This window comes from Procambarus clarkii, chromosome 70, assembly GCF_040958095.1.
Source record: "Procambarus clarkii isolate CNS0578487 chromosome 70, FALCON_Pclarkii_2.0, whole genome shotgun sequence".
Lineage (NCBI taxonomy): Eukaryota > Metazoa > Arthropoda > Malacostraca > Decapoda > Cambaridae > Procambarus > Procambarus clarkii.
The window spans coordinates 23,979,104-23,999,252 of NC_091219.1; the positions used below are offsets into that span (position 1 = coordinate 23,979,104).

Here is a 20,149-nt window from a genome sequence, read left to right on the forward strand (position 1 = left end):
AACAGTGCTTTGGAATTAATGATGTTGCAGAACTAAGGCTTTTGTAGTAGGATTTAATTACAGACTAATGTATTGTATTATTTTGAGCAAGGTGCCTCATTAGTTGTTAATATGCCATCCATTTTGGATGGATGTTTACATTTTTGTACTTTATGAACTTTTGGCTTATTTATGCATCAATGTACATTCCAAGCATTTTAGCTTCATTCTGTGCTAAATATATGGTTGGAAAGTTAAGTAAGCATTCAACTTTAATGTTAAAATAGGTGCTTTAACAACCAGAACAGAAAAATGGACTTAAATTTGATTTAAAATAACTGTGATTTGTATTGGAAAGTGGTTATTCAATTCTACAAGTCGCTGGTGCATCCCATCTGATCAACTATAACCAAGCACAGAAACACCACCTTCAAAAGGACATACAGTACTGTACTTACATCCTGATCTTAGAGGAAGATCAGCAGTCTCGGGTTGGGTCTAGATTATTATTTCAGAAGTCTTAAGTTCAGAGCCTCTTTTTGTCAGTGATTTTTCTCACATGTGATCTCTTGAGCACCATCTATTGATGGTTGTGTAACAAACTGAAAGATTGATTGGAGAGTTTAGAGTTACAGTACAGTATCTTGAATTAAAATTTTTTTCCTTCTGATATTTGGATTCCGAAAAACCAGCATTTAGTTGTCAATCAGGTTTGAATACTTCTTTGCTTTCAGTATACTGTTCATTACTTCTTGTAACCTGATTATTATAAGTATAGTATACATCAGAAATAACATGGTTAGAACTGAAAATACAGCGCTTAATAGACCTATGGCCAATTACCATAGGAGGCCAGACACACGGAGACTGGGCATGTCTGGATACTAACATCTGACATCCCATGTTTTGTGCCATACATCATGGAAACCAGTGAGTTTTAAGATCTGATTTACATATAGAATGTAGCATGGTATTTCTTTTTTGGATAAGTGACCTTCCCAGGTGATCTGTAGTTAATTTTCCCTTCCAGAGACACAGATGGTACGTCATATTCTGCACTGATAGCTTGACACATCATCTTACACCTCAACCCATTCTCCTGTTTAGATGAGTCATTTTTGTAGCTATGTGCACCATAGTACAGATTGACATACTAAGCAATTAGAAAGTAGAATTTTTACTATTCACTTTATAGTAAAAAAAAAATGAAGCTAAAAACAAACTTAAATATTCTTAGGCCAAGTATAGCACACACATGTACTATATTAGGCCTAGGAAGGTTAGGTTAGGTTAGTTTAGTTTGTCTTTGCAATATAAGTAGAAAATAGTTTTCCGGGTCATCCAAATTCAATAGTACTGTACCCATTTCTACTTTGTAAGTGTTGTACATTGGTATATGTACTATGGTCCTCATTGTATTTATTTATATACAAGAAGGTACATTGGGTTTATGAGAGTACAGAGACTTGAAGTTTTATATTCTTGTAAAGCCACTAGCACGCATCTTTCATCCTTCCTATAAGTACAGTACAAAACAGGAGGATAGGCTGTACACCTAGTATTACTCTTCCTAGGTATTGACCTATCTGTCAGCCTAAACTTCACGATCCTACAGCTTCCCAAGTGGAATAGATTTTATTGATTTATTTTTTATTTTATTACTGTTATGTACAGTATTTATATATTTTATTTATTTTTATTAATTTATGTACACAGAACATTGGGTTTATGCGAGTACAGAGACTTGAAGTTTTATATTCTTGTAAAGCCACTAGCATGCATCATTCATCGTTCCTATAAGTACTATCAAAACATGAAGATTGGTTGTACATCTAGTACTGTATTACCTTTCCTAGGTATTGACCCATCTGTCAGCCTAAACTTCACGATCCTACAGCTTCCCAAGTGGAATAAATTTTGGTTATATTAGCACAGCATTGGCAGTCAACTTGCCACGGCAACTTTAATTTCCAACAAAATAGATTTTTTTATCATACAGGTCTTTTATTAATTTCATTTTATTTAATTGTATTTATTTATATACAAGATGTACATTGGGTTTGTGAGAATACATAACATTGGGCTTTGCAAGAATATACAAGCACCAATGTTATGTACTCTCACAAACCCAATGTACTTCTTGTATATAAATAAATAAAATGAAATAATTTAAATAAGAACTGTAGATAAAGGGACAGTAGCCCAGGGACGACCAACTCGGTAAAATTACATTCAACTAAAACAAATATTATGGCCTAGTTCCTGGTCTCCAAAACTTGCCACAATTACCCACAGGATGGGTCTGAAGTATCATAAATGACCCTAAATAATATTTAGATTTTTTATTCAGGTAAAGGTACATACATACATACATTGACTGGTAATCTATGTGCTGGGGCTGTACAAGTGTTTTAGTACCGTTTTCAACCTGAGTACATGGATTACATTATCTGTATCCATCATGTAGTCCTCCGCTGATAAGTTTCTCTGGTAATGACTTCATCGTCTCTTCCAGTTAAGGATCTTTACTATTTTGGAATTGTTAGGTAAGGCTATACTGTATAGTCTATACGAAAGTCAGGTTAGGCTACACAGATTATATGAAGGTTGGCTTAGGCCTTAAGCCACTAAACGCTGTGTGTCAGCAGAGGCTTTGCATGAATGTAAAAATACCAGTTTTATGTAATCTGAACCATTTTACCTTGCAAATAAATAAATAAATAAATATAATAATAATAATAATAATAATATTAATAATAGGCTATATGAAGGTTGGCTTAAGCTGGTCGAGTTCTTAAAACTTACCTTTAAACAGTAGTGTAGTTGTGATATATGAAAGTTTGCCAAGATTTTACTACTCCAAAGTTATGAGGATATATTTAAGTCTGACGTAGTACTGTCTTCAGGCTGCTGGTCGCCCTTCACGAACACTATATGTCCCACAATACACCAGGATCAGAAATGTCTGAAATGGCTCCAATGTCTTCCTGGTGATATATTGCCTCCATACACACAGGTCTGGGCTTGTCTTAAGGCTTGGTGGGGTGTGTGGGAGCATTTACGTGAGGGAGGGTGCGCGTGCCAGCACACACGAGGTAAGGGAGCAGACTGGTGTGGGTGAGGGACGGGCCGCTGGGGGAGCAGACACACCCTGGTCGTGAACAGAACCCGTCCGTCTGTCTATTCCCCCGTCGTGTTGGTGTCGCTCCCTCCCCCCCCCCCCCCCCTGCCACGGGTAATGGTACGCCTCCTTCTGCCCCTAGTAATGGTACGCCTCCCCCCTGTCTCTGCTAATGGTACAGTTCCCCCCTGCCACGGTTAATGGTACGCCTCCCCCCCTGTCTCTGGTAACGGTATGCCTCCCCCCCCCTGTCTCTGGTAACGGTATGCCTCCCCCCCCCTGTCCCTGGTAATGGTACTCCTCCCTGCCCCTGGTAATGGTACGCCTCCCCTGTGCCGCTGGTACTGGTACGCCTCCCCCGTGCCGCTGGTAATGGTACGTAGGTCGGGATTTGCTCTCCAGTTCACTGTTTCATATATATATAAGAGTACACTTTAGAGGATGAGCATTGACAATATAAATCTAACATATTCAAAGATTTAAGGGGCCGAGTGTTGTCTGGGGCTTGAGATATAAATATCCTGGCCTTTAATATGTATTTTTTTTCAGAAAGGTGGCGAAAATCGGTCTTTGAATTAGTTACTCCTATGTCCAACATGCTGCGACTTACACAATATTTATAATGTTTTAACCCAATATAATGCCACAAACGTATATGTCCCCCCCCCCAATTACGTTGCTGCAGTTGCATGAGAGTTGCGGTATAAACGTATACTGTGTGTGGAGTTATACGTATATGTGATGAAGTACAGTCGGGCTCGTTCTCGTCGCACAATCGAGAATTACGGGTCCGAATCCTGAGCGGGACAGAAATGGTTGGGCACATTTCCTTTCACCTAATGCCTCTGTTCACCTAGCAGTAAGTAGGATACTCAGGAGTTAGTCAGCTTCTTGTGGGGTTGCATCCTGGCCGGGGTCAGTAATTCGACCATGAGGGATGAGGGGATACCGCGATAGAAGTCTACCGTGTTTGAATACACTCTGGCTTCCTGTCCCCCCGACACAATGAATTATTCAAAATCAAATCAAAATTAAAATGTTTATTCAGGTAAAAGTACATACATAGAAGATGAGTTACAAACATAATGTTGGATTTATAGATAGATCTAGTACATACAATTCTGTAATTTACAAGACTGTAATACCTAAAGCCACTAATACTCTCAGCGTTTCGGGCAAGGTGTTTTGGGGGAAACCCCCACTTAGACTAACCGTCCTTAATACAGTACTAGTTGAGATTAAGGTATGAATTGTATAGGAAAAGGAAAAAAAAAAGGGGGGGGAGGAACATGGCAGAAATTAATTTATATACGATTAGGATACAGCTGAACATTTAATTTAGACAAGAGAGTTCTCTGAAGAATATAACGTACTTTATTTTATTGTGTTTTATTATTGCTGGTTACAGCTAGCTGATAACATTCAAGACAAGGCCATGATATGCGTGAAACTTTTTTTTTTATTAACAGACTTAGGTACACACAGCAATGTGCTGCTACCTTATTTTATATGAAGGATTACATAGTGTAGATAAGAATCTAGCTAAGAGATCCTCATTCCCATCTCACCGGATGGAATGGAATCGATTCTATTCCAATGGAATACAATACAGAATATATGGAATCAGGAGAGCGTGAAATGAGTCTGATCTATTAGCCAGCAAGTAGCACACTCTGGGAAGAGCACAAGAATATCTTCCAATATTCGTGAGTGTATGAAGTTGTTAGAGCTCAAAGTACCTCATACCATTTGGTCTGAAATCATTGATAACAGGGTTATCACAGATATAGTGTTGGAGTGTCACTGGAGTGCCACGTGTCGACACACGTGAGGAACACAAATGCAAACAAGCCTGAATGGTCCCCAAGCATATATGCAACTGAAAACTCACACCCCAGAAGTGACTCAAACCCATACTGCCAGGAGCACTCAGCAACTGGTGTACAGGACACCTTAACCACTCGACCATCATGACTGGACAAAAGATGATGGTAACTTTTTATTGGGTCTGACCCCCTAGTGATGCAATTTTGCAAGATCACTCCTTACATATGAGTATTATATGAGAATGTAAGGAGTGATCTTGTAAACAAGTTCACTTTTTCCTCTTATTTAGGTCACCCCATGCAACCTGTTCTCCCCTCATTCTGGCCACTCCATGCAATCTGTTCTCCCCCAATTCTGACCACTCCATGCAATCTGTTTTCCAACAATTCTGGCCACCACATGCTACCTGTTCTCCCTTCATTCTGGCCACTCCATGCAACCTGTTCTCCCCTCATTCTAGCCACTCCATGCAATCTGTTTTCCAACAATTCTGGCCACTCCATGCAACCTGTTCTCCCATCATTCTGGCCACTCCATGCAACCTGTTCTCCCATCATTCTGGCCACTCCATGCAACCTGTTCTCCCATCATTCTGGACACTCCATGCAACCTGTTCTCCCATCATTCTGGCCACTCCATGCAACCTGTTCTCCCATCATTCTGGCCACTCCATGCAACCTGTTCTCCCATCATTCTGGCCACTCCATGCAACCTGTTCTCCCCTCATTCTGGCCACTCCATGCAACCTGTTCTCCCCTCATTCTGGCCACTCCATGCAACCTGTTCTCCCATCATTCTGGCCACTCCATGCAACCTGTTCTCCCATCATTCTGGCTATCCCACACAACCTGTTTATTCTCGTATTTTGGCCAACTCATGCAACCTTTTTACATTATACCCTTATCCTGGATATCCCATACAACCCCATTCACTTTCTCCTCTTAGGATTTGACTAACGATTTATGAAATACCAATACATACTTTCATTATCATTATCCCATTCCCATCTGTCAAATTCTTCCATAGTACTTTTAATTTTTTGACATCTTCAGCACCCACATATATACTGTATAGCTAAAACATTTTCCATCTCAAATGCAACTGTATTACTTATTAAAAGACTAAAAATCAGGACATTCTACGAGGTGAGCGGCTGTTTTAGCAGAACAATGAAGTTCTGACAAGGTGCAGGTCAACGTTTCATTAAATGTTCACATTTAATGGAACAGAGCTCTGCATCGTGTTGTCAGGACAACAAATCTGTATATAATTTACTTGTAGTAGCTATGCATATATCTGTATAATGGTTGTAGACATCTTTGTGAACGACAAGGAAAAAATTAAGGAAATGGTTTCTAGTTAATTGAATAGGTACAAATGGTTTCTTCAGCAGCAGCATCTGCTACACTGAAGGCACTGAAAGCAACACCAAAATGGCTGGGAACCCAGAAAAACTAAACACCTGCTAAAATGAGATACAACTACAGTAACAGTGAATTTCCATCACTGTGGAATAAGAAGGGGTAGGACTCCTGGCCACGAGAGCACTACAAATGTCTAATGCAATAGCAAAAGAACATTTTGTTACATTATTACTATAAAGTTATGGAGTATGTGCCACAGACCTACAATGCCACTGGCAGTTTGTGCCACCCATCTACATTACCACTGTTGAACATTTTTTGCCACTCATTAACAATTCCACTGCTTGGCACTACCACCTTGCCAAACCAATGTTTATCTATATCTTTATTATAAATAAATTTGTATAATTTGAATTTGGTGTTACAAGATCTACGTTATTTTTAGCACCTTATTTATGACTCATAAATTTCAGTACAGAATTTTTTAAATAAAAAAAGATACATAAGTTTATAATTTATTATTATTCAATATTCAATATATATTATTCAATATCAATATATTATATCAATATCATATCAATATATATTATTCAATATCAATATTATTCAATAACTATAACCATGACAAACTGGGTAATGAATGTATAATTCAAAGAATTTACAAATGCTCCATTATGCAACCCTTATTTTATACACAGTACTGTGTGTGTGTGTATATATGTATGTATGTATGTATGTATGTATGTATGTATGTGTATGTGTATGTGTATATATATATATATATATATATATATATATATATATATATATATATATATATATATATATATATATATATATATATATATATATATATATATATACAGTATATATATATATACACACACACACACACACACACACATACAAAAATGGGGCCTCAACTTCCGATGCTAATTCGTTCCCAGAGACAGATCGGAAGTCGAAGCGAATTTTCCCATAAGAAATAAAGGGATTTGAATTAATCCGTTCCCCACCCTCCAAAATATTAACATAAAAATACATTTTATACTGAATACAATGTTTTTTTCTAACTACAATACAGTACCAAAGTTAATCTTACCTTTATGGAGGGCTCTTGATGGCGTATGGAAGATGGTGATGGGGGAGGAGGAGAGTTGTTACTGTTTGGGAGTCCCCTTCCATTATCACATCAGGCAGTGATGTTTTCTCTGGGGTACTCACTCTCTCCTACGTTTTGCCTGAATACCACTAGGACCTGGTTGTGGTTCAGTGCTTGTTTGTCTCACTACATATTTGTCAAGAGATTTGTTTTTCCATTCGTTTTAACATTTGTCTGAAATGATGCATCACTTTAGCACCCATAATGTCCTTTTTCTTAGTATGGTGGATATCGTTGACTGAGATTTGTTGTACTGCCTGGCCAGTTCACCTACCTGCACACCATCTCCATATTTACGAATGATCACTTGTTTCTGCTCTATGGTCATTCTTACATGGGATCTCATATGTTGAGCCTTACCACTGACTTTCCTGGGACTCATGGCGTATTATATAATAATTACTTTAATGTTCAAAATGCAAAAAATCACCACAAAAGCGGAATTTCTTATAGGTGCGATCGTCACTAAGCGGGTAGCTGTAGTAAACTGAGGCAGGTCGGACCGCATGACTAGGAACCACGCGCTCGGCCAACCCGAACGTATACCAACAAATATCGGATGTCGACGACACCATCAGATGTCAAGTAGCATTTTTCAATTAAATTTATATCGTAACTCGAAATTATCGTAAGTAAGGGCAATCGTATGTCGAGGTGCCACTGTATATACAGTATATAAATTTCTTTACCTCCATTCCATTGAAAATGCACTCATGAAAAATTAAATAATACTTAAATACTCATACAGTATTTGCAAAATCAAGAACAGGTTTGACTCGAGCCAGTAATATTAGTTATGTGGCTGCTCGTATATATCAGATTTCTTTATCTCACCATTAATGATTAAGGAACTTCTCATAAATAAAAGCACTAGAAATTTTTTGATTTGCTGAATTTTTTAAATTATTTTTTACCTTCATATAATTGTTAACTTAAATTCACAGTATTAAATATTACCCAAAAAAGGTTCTAATTAATACATTAAACTTAAGGTATACCTGAAAGGCTGTTTGTAATTATAGACTTCAATGAGGAATACAAAATTAATCCATATGCATCTATGAGCTAGTGTCCTGGTCACAAGGAGAACCCTTATAGTCAGGGCGCCCCATCATCCATCTGTCATAAGCTACCCACTTTGCTGTAGATGATTCATTACACATAAAATTCCTTTGCAATTCTAATCATACAATTCTCACACACACACAATGCTAACTTCAACTAGTTTCTAAATACAGTATTTAAGATAAAATTCTGCAGTATTAATCCCAAATATATACAAGCACTATTTATATATACAATGCTCAATGACATCCTCCTCATGGCTCCTACTGATTTTCTTATATATACAGTAATAACTAAACACTTCTGTAATTCATAATACCACAACAATACATAACTTGATAACTAAAAGTTTATCTTAACTTTTTCCCCATTTTAAGTCAAAGTTAAAATGTACTCAGGATAGTACTCCTGTTTGTCATATTTCACAATAATTGTTGGATTAAGTTGATTATTAACAGTGGAATCAAAAGGAAGATTAGTGGCTGTGTTGGTGGGAGGTCGCACCATAGATGCATTCCCAACGGTAGATGTTCCTACTGCAGTACGTGCTACAAACATGTATTTCATGCCAGTATTATCAGGACGACAGTAGTTGTAAGAGTAAGCTGCATCCGTGGAAAAGTAGGTGCCTCGCCCATACATTTGCCCTGTGCTAGATCCATGAAGTCTCCAGTCAAAATTTTCAGCACAAATGCTGGACACAACATTTTGCCCAGTGCCATGAAAGAGTTGTAAGATGTTAACTTTAGATGCATCTCCATAAACTGTTGTCATTTCCTTGATCTTGTTCTGTAATGCTCGCCATAGGAATGGATTCTGAATTCTTTCAATTTTCATCACACTGGAGCTCTGAATTTTCCCTGCCAGAAGGCCTACCACAGTCAGATACTCAGAAGACGTGGGAGCCAGAGCTACCAGACGCACACGCTCCTCTGGTTGCATTACTTCCCAGCTTGAGGGAAAATCATCAGTCTTCTGGTCCTTCCCCTTCTCTGTCTTCTCATCAGGAAGGTGAGGTTCAGGCCTTCGTCGCACCTCTCGACTAACATTAGTATTCTGGTTGGTTTGCGCCATGGCATTGAAATCAAGCATGTACGTGAACTGTGAATTCTTAAAGGAGAGAGACACTGATGGATTTTGCTTAAAATGTTTTTCAATGTCATCTGATGTCACACTACTAACTAAATTAGCTTCTCCGACAGTGTCAACATTACCATACTTTACCCATTTCTTGTTCTTGTCCAAAAAATACCAAGTAAAAGTGGCAGGTTTTATTACTTGGTTAGAGATTGCCTCTGTACAGAGACGACGAATGTTCAAGATCTTTGTTTTGGATGAATTGGTTAAGTTCATTGCTTTCAAGTTCGCATGCCAAATGTCACGTCCCATCAAAATAAGAAGGCCTCCAACAGAGATTTCGAGGGTAGCGGGATCAAGTCGAGGAAGGTCAACACCATCTTGTGAAGGATCACAGTAGGCCCGTTCGAGGCAAGTCACCTGACTAGGGCGCAGGTTCAGCCATCGATTTCCTTGTTCACTGACCTGCCAATGGAAGTGTTGTGTTGAGTGAAGCCGGTGGCATCCACTTCCCTCATACTTGCACATTTCTTCTACAGAGTAGTAACAAATTTCTGGTATTGGAACATCACCCTGTAAGTAGTGTGACCATAACGTTCGACGGATTTCCTGTTTTACAGGAAGGGTTTCAGCATGATCAGATGGTTTGTCTTGGCCAGATATTTTGTCCTTTGAAGTGTCAGTATTTGATTTTAGTGTTCTGCTATTACTGACTGATTTATCTGAATTTTTATCCTCATCTGATGATGAACTGTCACTCTTACTATCACTCTCAGATTCACTTTCTGATGAAGAATCACTCTTACTGCTGGCTTGTCTTTCTTTTTTGTGTGTCAGATTTCTGGATGCTTTCTTTCTGGGATTATTCTTATTTTTTTCAGTGCGTTTGTTAGTCTTTGTGGAAACTTCCTCAGTAATCTTAACTGATGTGTGTTTTTTAATTGTTTGTCGAGATGAATTCCTCTCCTGCCCACCAGAAGACTCCTCTTTTTTTGCTAGAGTAGGGTTGGCAGACAGCACAGCCATAACAATGTCGCGAGGGGACTCATTGGTAGGAAGACCATGAGTCTTCAGCAACTGGTAGCAGTCAGGACTCAACAATTTATGATTTAGTCGACAATCACGGCGGGAACATTTTGTCAGTCCCAGAACAAAACTTAGACACATGTGGAGGGCTCCACAATCAGACTGGTCACAGCCTCCTTCATTATAGCTGCTGCAAACATCTAGTTTTCCAGCATCAACTGGCTTTGACATTGACTGAATTAAACTGCGCAGAGTTGGGACAGGAAGACGATCCAGAAAGAATATTTTTAAAACAGACATGTTGTGATCTGTCATCCATTTGTGACCCAGCACACAATTATTTTCATGACATTTTGTTAGAACATAATTAGGACAAATATGTAGATCACCACAGGATGAACGCCTCAGGCATCCTTGTGTACCTGAGTGTGCTGTGCATATCTTGATTTGAGGCTTCAGCTCCAAAACTTCATTATTCAAATAAAATATTTTGGTTGAGGTTAACGCAATTTCTCGCACATTAGATGGCTGAAAACTTTTTTCTTCCATGAGCTGCAAGAGACTAGCAGAGAAGGTGCTGAATTTTGCCAAACATTCCACCAGGACTCGAGGAGTGAGTTGGATGGGTCTTCTATATGGTTCTTTGGGAGGAGGGCTTCCATATCCACCCTGATTTCGCCAAGACCCTTTTGCAGGATGCAGTGATCCTTCTGGAAGACGCCATGACCCTTCTGGAGGATACCGTGACCCTTCTGGAGGATGCCTTAACCCTTCTGGAGGATGCCATGGCCCTTCTGGAGGATGCCATGACCCTTCTGAAGGATGCAATGGCCCTTCTGGAGGATGCCATGGCCCTTCTGGAGGATGCCATGACCCTTCTGGAGGATGCCATGACTTTTCTGGAGGATGCCAGGAGCCTCTATTGTACCCTCCCCTTCTCTGATCCCAACCGCTGTAGTCATATCCTTGGACGTTCTGACTTTTTTGCTGAAAAAAAAAATGCACATTTAGAACACCTTTATATTTTAACACAATCTTCAATTAAAATAGTGATTTAATTAATCACCTAGCTAATCATACATGATATTAAGGTGATATTTTACATGTGAAATAAAGTTATTAATACTTTCTTGTATCCATTATGTCAACCTTAAGATCTGTTGTAAGTAATCTGCACAGACAGCTAGGGAAAGGGGGAGGGGGGACTTTTAGACAAGTTACCAGCTTCCTGTCCCCATCAAGGCCACAAGAGAGATGGTGGCCATCAGGTAAATTGGACCATAGTTTTTGAGCATGCTCATGAATTTTAGCAGCCCATCATCCTGTTTATTAAGTACTTATAGTAACAATGTGGACCATCGTACATATATTGACATGACGGACAAATAGAAAGTAAATTTGGTGCTATTGAATTTAGACAAATTGGACAAGGTTTTATATTTATGTTGCTAATAAAACCAAACCTAACATAACCATCCTAGACCCAATACACACTATCTGAAGCCTAATATAGTACATATATGTGCTATACTAGGCCTAGAAATAGTATTTGCGTTTAGTTTTTAGCTTCTTTTTTCTGGACTCTGTAAGGTGAATATTGCAAAAATTCTACTACACTTTCTAATTGTCCATTACATAAATATATGTACAATGGTCCATGTACTTATAAAAAGTACTATCTAAACAGGATGGGTTGAATTCTACAGGTAGAAAACAGAAATATACTCATATAATGATGTACAGCCTGAACATGTTTTTAAAGGTCAAGTAACAATGATATGGTAATAAAAGAATTCCCAGTGTTAGACTCACAATGGGATTCCTGCCTCCTCTGGGAGTTCCTCGGCTCCTTCCTCGAAAATTTCCACGCCTGTTTGGACTATTCTCTAAAGTAGCATTCTGTACTGTTAGGGGAAAGAAACACAACTCAGGGCATAGCATTAAAAATACTCAATATATTTGCATCGCTTTTCATATGGATAAATGGAATATCACAAATTCACAAGCTAACTACAACTACTGTAGTGAGATTTTGCTGTTGTAGTTGTGTAATCAAAACATGAAATCATGGCAGTTACTAACAATATTATTCGCATGTCATCTGACATTGTCTATTTCTCCACTTGGATATAAAGTTCAATAATATGGAAAATCATATTTCACAGAGATAAAGTTGTAAAGTGAACCAAAACATACACTGCCCTCATTGCCAAGCTAGTAAAAGCTCAGGTAAGCTGTGATCTGTGATCTGCTCGCACTTAAATGGCTCAATATCCATCCAGCCTATCTTTTTCAAAATCAGCTTTCTTTCTTGGGTCTTCTTGGAAATGAATGAAATCATCATCCTTTGCCAAATAATTTCTCACTCACTGTAAACACATCAAAATGAGAAAGGGTTGATCTAAACAAATTCCATGCCAAGATCATTAATATCTAACCCTTAAAATTTGTACTTAGGACTCTCATATGGTTCTTGACTTCTTGAAGTATTTCAGCAGGCAATGTTTTACCATCTCCACTGAGGATATCATTAAAGATTGGAAAGTTTACCATGTTTCTGCTTTTAACACTGACTTAATATTTGTAATTTCCTCATAAATGCCACATCCTTTCCCCGCCCCCTTCCTTGGTTTGAATCCCTCCTTTGCACTGACACATTAATATATATATTAAAATCATTGAGGAGACTGAAGATATTTGCTTGACAGAGGGAGCAATCTAACACCGACCATGTCATCATATCCTACCCGCCACGTTAACCCGCCGAAGCCATAATTGCCAAAATTCTGCCGAGCTTTAAAACCCAGCTTGAAAAAATCATCAGGACAAATGGGGGGCCCTTTGACAAGCCACCGGCTTCCTGTTTTCACCAAGGCCACTAGAGGGTTAGCGGCCTTCATGGAAATTCATGTAAATATTAACTGGCAATATGGGGAAGTGGGAAGACGTTCATATTGATGATCTGATCACTCATTAGTTAGTGGCCTTGCTACCTCACTCTGTACTGACAAAAGATGTTAGTTCAAAATAATGTACTCGCCTAGTTGTGCTTGTGGGGTTTGGGCTCTGGCTCTTTGGTCCTGCATCTCAACTGTCAACCAACTGGCATATAAATTCCTGAGCTTACTGGGGTTTATCATAGCTACATTTGAAACTGTGTATGGAGTCAGCCTCCACCACATCACTGCCTAATGCATTCCATCTGTTAACTACTGACACTGAAAAAGCTCTTTCTAACATCCCTGTGGATCATTTGGGTACTCAATTTCCACCTATGTCCCCTTATTCATGAACCACCCATGTTAAACAGTTTATCTTTATCTACTATCAAATCCTCTGAGAATTTTGTAGGTAGTGATTATGTCTTCCCGAGCTCTCCTGTCTTCCAGGGATGTGAAGTGCCTTTCACACAGCCTTTCCTTGTAACCCGTGCCTCTTAGTTCTGGGACTAGCCTAGTGGCATACCTCTGAACTTTGTGTGTTAGTGGCTTTGCAAGAATGTATCAATCACCAACATGCTAACTTTCATAACCCATTGTTCTCTCTTGTATATACTGTACTGAAAATAAATAATAAGTTCAAATCTAATAATTTGTTTTTAAACGCTCAGAGATCAAGTCTCGCACTCCCATCATATACTGTCCTTAGCTCCCATGTTAATATAAGAACCCCTGTTTTAGGGTATATCCTGCTGAACACATTAAGCCCATGGCTTGCTGAGGTCCCCTTAGACAATAACAAGACTGTAGCCGCATTGCAACCTATCCAGCTACTGACCAGTTTCAGCCAAACTTAATATGACCATCTGTGGAATATTCTTGTTAATTAGCAAAGAGAAATGAAACATCAGTAACATTTAATACCAATATTTTAAATAAGTTTCAATATATTTCCTATTCAGTCTTGAAAGACATTGAATGAAGTCTTAATTTGATACAATTGTTGTTAATCTTCAAAAAACTTTTTAATCACAGTAATAAATTAGTGAATGAATTGGATTGGAAATTACAATACATTATGGTAGTGGGTAAACAGAGAAAATTTCACATAGGAATAAATGCCACAGGAAAAGGCTGAAATTGAAGGAGCATTTGAAATTAGCTGTACACTTGAACATTAAGAGGAATAAAAATTATTTTTAGTGTATAATGTAGCATTATTTTTCGTTAACAGCAAGGTTCAATGAATTACGGTCCAAAATAATATGTAAAACTGGCAGATGTAAAATTTAAGCATGAATTATATGTGGGAAAATTGAAAACCCTCCACTGGTAACATGTATTGAAATTTGGGTGCAATGTTTATTAGTTTGTAATATATCATTTGATTTATTAAACCTAGTGATGGGATGATTAATCAAAATCAATATTGAGAATCAGAAATATCAAGCATTTTTCTGTAATCAGAATCAATATTGGACAAATCCACAAGGGCCGTGACGAGGTTCATTTGATGCATCACGTTAAGTGTGATTTCTGTGTGTAATGATTTCCGATTCTTAATATGATTCTTTAACATTAAATAACAAAATTAATTTTGTGTTTCAGATAATAATTAAAATTGTTTAAATAATAATCATTAACAGTCAAGTTCAGTATTACGCTCATGAAAAAGAAATGGAATGCAGGCAAGAAACTGTTTTGACATAACACTTGTCGGGTTTCAAAAATTAATAATTTTTTCTTATTCAGTTATACAGTACAGTACTTGCATCATGTAGGTTAAAGATGGCTTTTTCACTATAGACCAAAAATTTATTTATTTTTTATTGAACTACTTTTGCAATGTAATTTAATTTGAAAAAAGGATTAAAAATTGTGTTGTATTGTAAATTGTATGTAACATGTACACCTGTGATGGGTAATGGAATGTTTTCAACGTTTCTTATTTTCCTTTGTTTTGTACATAAAGTATCACTCTTTGAGGGGTCTGACAACTGAATGGACAGCGCTTCGGATTCGTAGTCCTGAGGTTCTGGGTTCAATCCCTGGTGGAGACGGAAAACAAATGGGCAGTTTCTTTCACACTGGTGCTATGTTCATCTAGCAGTAAATACATACCTGGGAGTTAGACAGCTGCTACGGGCTGCTTCCCGGGAGATGTGTAACAAAAAGGAGGCCTGGTCGAGGACTGGGCCGTGGGGACGCTAAGCCCCAAAATCATCTCAAGACAACCACAAGAGATTGAGTGAAAACCTATGCTTTAACTGAACTAGTGTTGCAATATTAACTTTATTGGAAATAAGATTAAATTTTTTATTTTATTTTATTTTATTTTATTTTATAGTACACTATAGTACTTATTAAAGCATGTACATCTGCCTGTACAGTATAATGGAATGTTTTAGCTTTTCTAATGTCTTCCATATGATTATGCTGAATTTACCAAATGTTTTTTATTCTTAAACCAATATATTACATTATTAATACATTTACCATGCTCGTAATGTAACTAATTAAATTTTCCAAACTAAAATACAAAAACTTTAAGAAAAATAAATATCCAATTACAGTATATTTTATGAAAGAATAAAAGTGATACACGTATCAGAATCATCATCAGTATCATTATAAATTTTAGTATAATCCCATCACTAATCAAAATGATTCTAAAATCAGCCACCACTGAGTTGCATAACCAAATAACAGTAGGGACCTTTAATAAGTACGTGTCAAAAGTTTAAATCTTGTGAAAATCACAACTAAGGTATCCATGTCATGGACACTAATTTATGCTGAAAAGCTGGAAAAATTGTGTGAAAATTGTTAGTAAGCGAGTTTTTTTAAATATTTACAGAATTGCTAACTTCAAGATTAGGCTAAGCAAATAAATATGACTCACACTGCCTCAGCATGTCAGCAACATCGTTAGCAGACTGCCGTAATTGTCGTTCCGGATTATAATTGGATCGACCAGCCATGCCCTAGAACCTGTCAATGGAAATTATCACCTGTGAACTTCCATATGCTAAACAATCTACACACAAATCACATTGCTTCACTCACCACCAGGAAAATAAAATGTAATCCCAAGCCTTCAACTGAAAAATATGTACTTCTTGTCATGAATAAAGTATCTGAAAGTACTGAAGTATCGCAAGCACACCACCTAATTGTGGCTTGGCTATATGCACCATTCAATGAATTGAGTAGTGTATAATATAATGACTTCTTTAATCTCATAGAGGAAAGTAGTAAATTTCCTAGGAAGGATAATACTAGGTGTAATATGTATCTGGAGACTGGCATGGAAAAGGCTGTATTGTTGATCTCCAAGAGCAAAAAATTGAGCTCCTTCCAAATTACCTAGGAAATAGCAAATTATATCGCATATAAAAAATAATTATTTTAATGCTTTCTGTTTTCCATGATATATGATATAGAACATGTAGGTATTGAATGCTGTCATTGGGACATATAGAAGGAAACTCATTATCCAACATGGTTGGAGATGCTGGACATCTCTTGAATTCACATCTCTCACCATCCCCATGATTCTTGGTCTGTTACTGGCCTAATAGGATCTGAAAGTACTGAAGTATAACAAGCACACCACCTAATTGTGGTTTGGCTATATGGTGCATATAGCCAAGCCAAATACTTGAGCACTAACCATACTATTTTCACACATACCTGGTTTACCCAGCAACACATCCACAAAAAACCTACCCAAGCACCCAGTGCAATGTCTGGAGGGATATTAAGGCCACCATAATAGCTTACTAACCAACCAGTAATTATCCATTAGTTCTAAATAGTCAAAGATTATAATAATTTATAATAATAATTCATTGTGTTGGGGGACAGGAAGCCAGAGTATATTCATACACATTAGGTGTAATGAGGACCCCCCACCCCCACCCCAAGGTCACATTACTGACCCAGCCCAGGATGCAACACCACAAGCTGACAAACTCTTGAGTACCTACTTACAGGGTCCCGGTAGTACAGTTGAGTTCGTTCTCAACGCACAATCGAGAATTCCGGATGGGAAAGAAATGGTTGGGCACATTTCCTTTCACCTAATGCCTCTGTTTACCTAGCAGTGAGTAGGTACTCGGGAGTTAGGCAGCTTGTTGTGGGGTTGCATCCTGAGTGGTGTCAGGATGCAACCCCACATCCTCCCTTCCCCCCTCCCGGGATTTCATCCTGGGGGGCAGGGGAGGGGGGGGGGGGGGGAAAGACGTTGGATAAAAGCCAAACATGTATAAATACACTCTGGCTTCCTGTCCCCCGACACAACAAATTATTTTACTGCTAGGTGAGCAGGCAACATTAGGTGAAAAGAAATGTGCCCAACAATTTCTGTCCTGCCCGGGAATTCTCAATTGTGCGTCAAGAATGAACCCGACTGTACTACCGGGACCATGAAAATCGCATTTTCATCCTGTAACCCTTATGTTTGGGAGCATGCACCGATTCAGCCAGAAAAACATATTTGAAGTGTTCTGGGTTATGTGAGCTTCTTAATGGCAATGTTGTTATATAACTGTGGGCCTACACATGGTAAGCAGCCACTCTCTGAGAGCATATTCAACTTGTGAGTCAATGGTCCTTGTAGAATCCACTAAATAGTTGAGCTGTTGTTACCCCAGCTTTAGTTTATGCTTGTCTCATGTTCTTTAGGCAGTGTACATCAGCAGGCAGTGTACATCAGCAGGCAGTGCACATCAGAAGGCAGTGCACATCAGCAGGCAGTGTGCACATCAGCAGGCAGTGCACATCAGCAGGCAGTGCACATCAGCAGGCAGTGTGCACATCAGCAGGCAGTGTGCACATCAGCAGGCAGTGTACATCAGCAGGCAGTGCACATTAGCAGGCAGTGTACATCAGCAGGCAGTGCACATCAGCAGGCAGTGTACATCAGCAGGCAGTGTGCACATCAGCAGGCAGTGTGCACATCAGCAGGCAGTGTGCACATCAGCAGGCAGTGTACATCAGCAGGCAGTGCACATCAGCAGGCAGTGCACATCAGCAGGCAGTGTGCACATCAGCAGGCAGTGTACATCAGCAGGCAGTGCACATCAGCAGGCAGTGTACATCAGCAGGCAGTGTACATCAGCAGGCAGTGCACATTAGCAGGCAGTGTACATCAGCAGGCAGTGTGCACATCAGCAGGCAGTGCACATCAGCAGGCAGTGTGCACATCAGCAGGCAGTGTGCACATCAGCAGGCAGTGTGCACATCAGCAGGCAGTGTGCACATCAGCAGGCAGTGCACATCAGCAGGCAGTGTACATCAGCAGGCAGTGCACATCAGCAGGCAGTGCACATTAGCAGGCAGTGCACATTAGCAGGCAGTGTACATCATTAAACAGTGCACATTAGCAGGCAGTGTACATCATTAAACAGTGTACATCATTAGAAAGAGTACATCATTAGACAGTGTACATCATTAGACAGTGTACATACATTAGACAGTGTACATCATTATACAGTGTACATCATTAGACAGTGTACATCATTACAGTGTACATCATTAGACAGTGTACATCATTAGACAGTGTACATCAGCAGGCAGTGTACATCAGATGAGTGTACATCAGATGACAGTGCACATCAGAAGGCAGTGTACATCAAAAGGCAGTGTACATCAAAAGACAGTGTACATCAGAAGACAATGTACATCAGCAGGCAGTGTACACCAGAAGTCAGTGTACATGTGTACATCGGAAGACAGTGTACATGTGTACATCGGAAGACAGTGTACATGTGTACATCGGAAGACAGTGTACATGTGTACATCGGAAGACAGTGTACATCAGCAGGCAGTGTACATTAGCAGACAGTGTACATTAGTAGACAGTGTACATCAGAAGACAGTTGTACATCAGCAGGCAGCGTACATCGTGGGTGGGGGTGGAGGTGGAAAGGGTTACAGACACATAATGAGCTCAGGAACTGAACCCCAAAATTCAATTACCTAAACAAGTTATGGCTTTAAGACGAAAGGAAAACATAATTAAGCTGAAATACAAATTAAACAAAGGCCAATCCCCCTCTTAAATGTGCAAGTATAGTATTGCGAAGGATATTAACACTTGTCATTTGCTTTGAATGAACTCTATGCATAAGAACACTGACTTACCTAATTTGACCGAACTGGAGTCCCAAATCTTGAACGTTTTCCTTAATTGCCGCGTATCACAGGACCAGGACACCAAGAGTATATCACCAAGTGTTTCCTGGGACACAACTCTTGAGAGAATAACCAACAATGTGCTCCGAGGAGCAGCTGGTGGGCGACAAGGGAGAGATATACCTGAGCCTTGCCACCCTGGCCGCCCGTCTCCACAACACTGCTGCTGGACGCGACGCACACACGTTCACTTCTCACAGTTTTCTGTCGTCCCTCCAACCACTAACTCTCTTAAATTCTCTGTCCTCGCATGACACACTCCCTCCAACCACTAACTCTCTTAAATTCTCTGTCCTCGCATGACACACTCCCTCCAACCACTAACTCCCTTAAACTCAGTGTTGCATGACACACTCCCTCCAACCACTAAACTCTCAGTCCTCGCATGACA

The 20,149-nt window shown here is 39.1% G+C and overlaps 2 protein-coding genes across 2 annotated transcripts in view; one reads left to right on the forward strand and one right to left on the reverse strand.

Moving 5' to 3' along the window:
* The window catches only part of LOC123775258 (uncharacterized), a 36,860-nt gene extending 16,924 nt beyond the window's left edge, over positions 1 to 19,936 (reverse strand). The window contains exons 1-5 of the mRNA XM_045770240.2: positions 19,708 to 19,936; positions 16,463 to 16,551; positions 12,434 to 12,525; positions 8,892 to 11,608; positions 2,785 to 2,836 (exon numbers count right to left, since the gene is read on the reverse strand). Coding sequence (XP_045626196.1) covers positions 2,785 to 2,836; positions 8,892 to 11,608; positions 12,434 to 12,525; positions 16,463 to 16,541 — 2,940 coding nt within the window. The 5' untranslated portion in view covers positions 16,542 to 16,551; positions 19,708 to 19,936. The remainder of the gene's footprint in view (positions 1 to 2,784; positions 2,837 to 8,891; positions 11,609 to 12,433; positions 12,526 to 16,462; positions 16,552 to 19,707) is intronic.
* On the forward strand, positions 18,090 to 18,896 carry LOC138355998 (DNA-binding protein HEXBP-like). Its single transcript, XM_069311544.1, has 2 exons — positions 18,090 to 18,126; positions 18,247 to 18,896. Exons 1-2 carry the CDS (start codon positions 18,090 to 18,092, stop codon positions 18,894 to 18,896), a joined length of 687 nt encoding a protein of 228 aa, XP_069167645.1.
* Positions 19,937 to 20,149: the final 213 nt, after the last annotated feature.

Bases quoted from the DNA above. Each gene is read 5' to 3' on its own strand.
- LOC138355998 (XM_069311544.1), top strand. From the start codon at position 18,090: ATGGCAATGTTGTTATATAACTGTGGGCCTACACATG. The intron at 18,127-18,246 runs GTAAGCAGCCAC...CATGTTCTTTAG, and splicing joins TAACTGTGGGCCTACACATG to GCAGTGTACATCAGCAGGCA.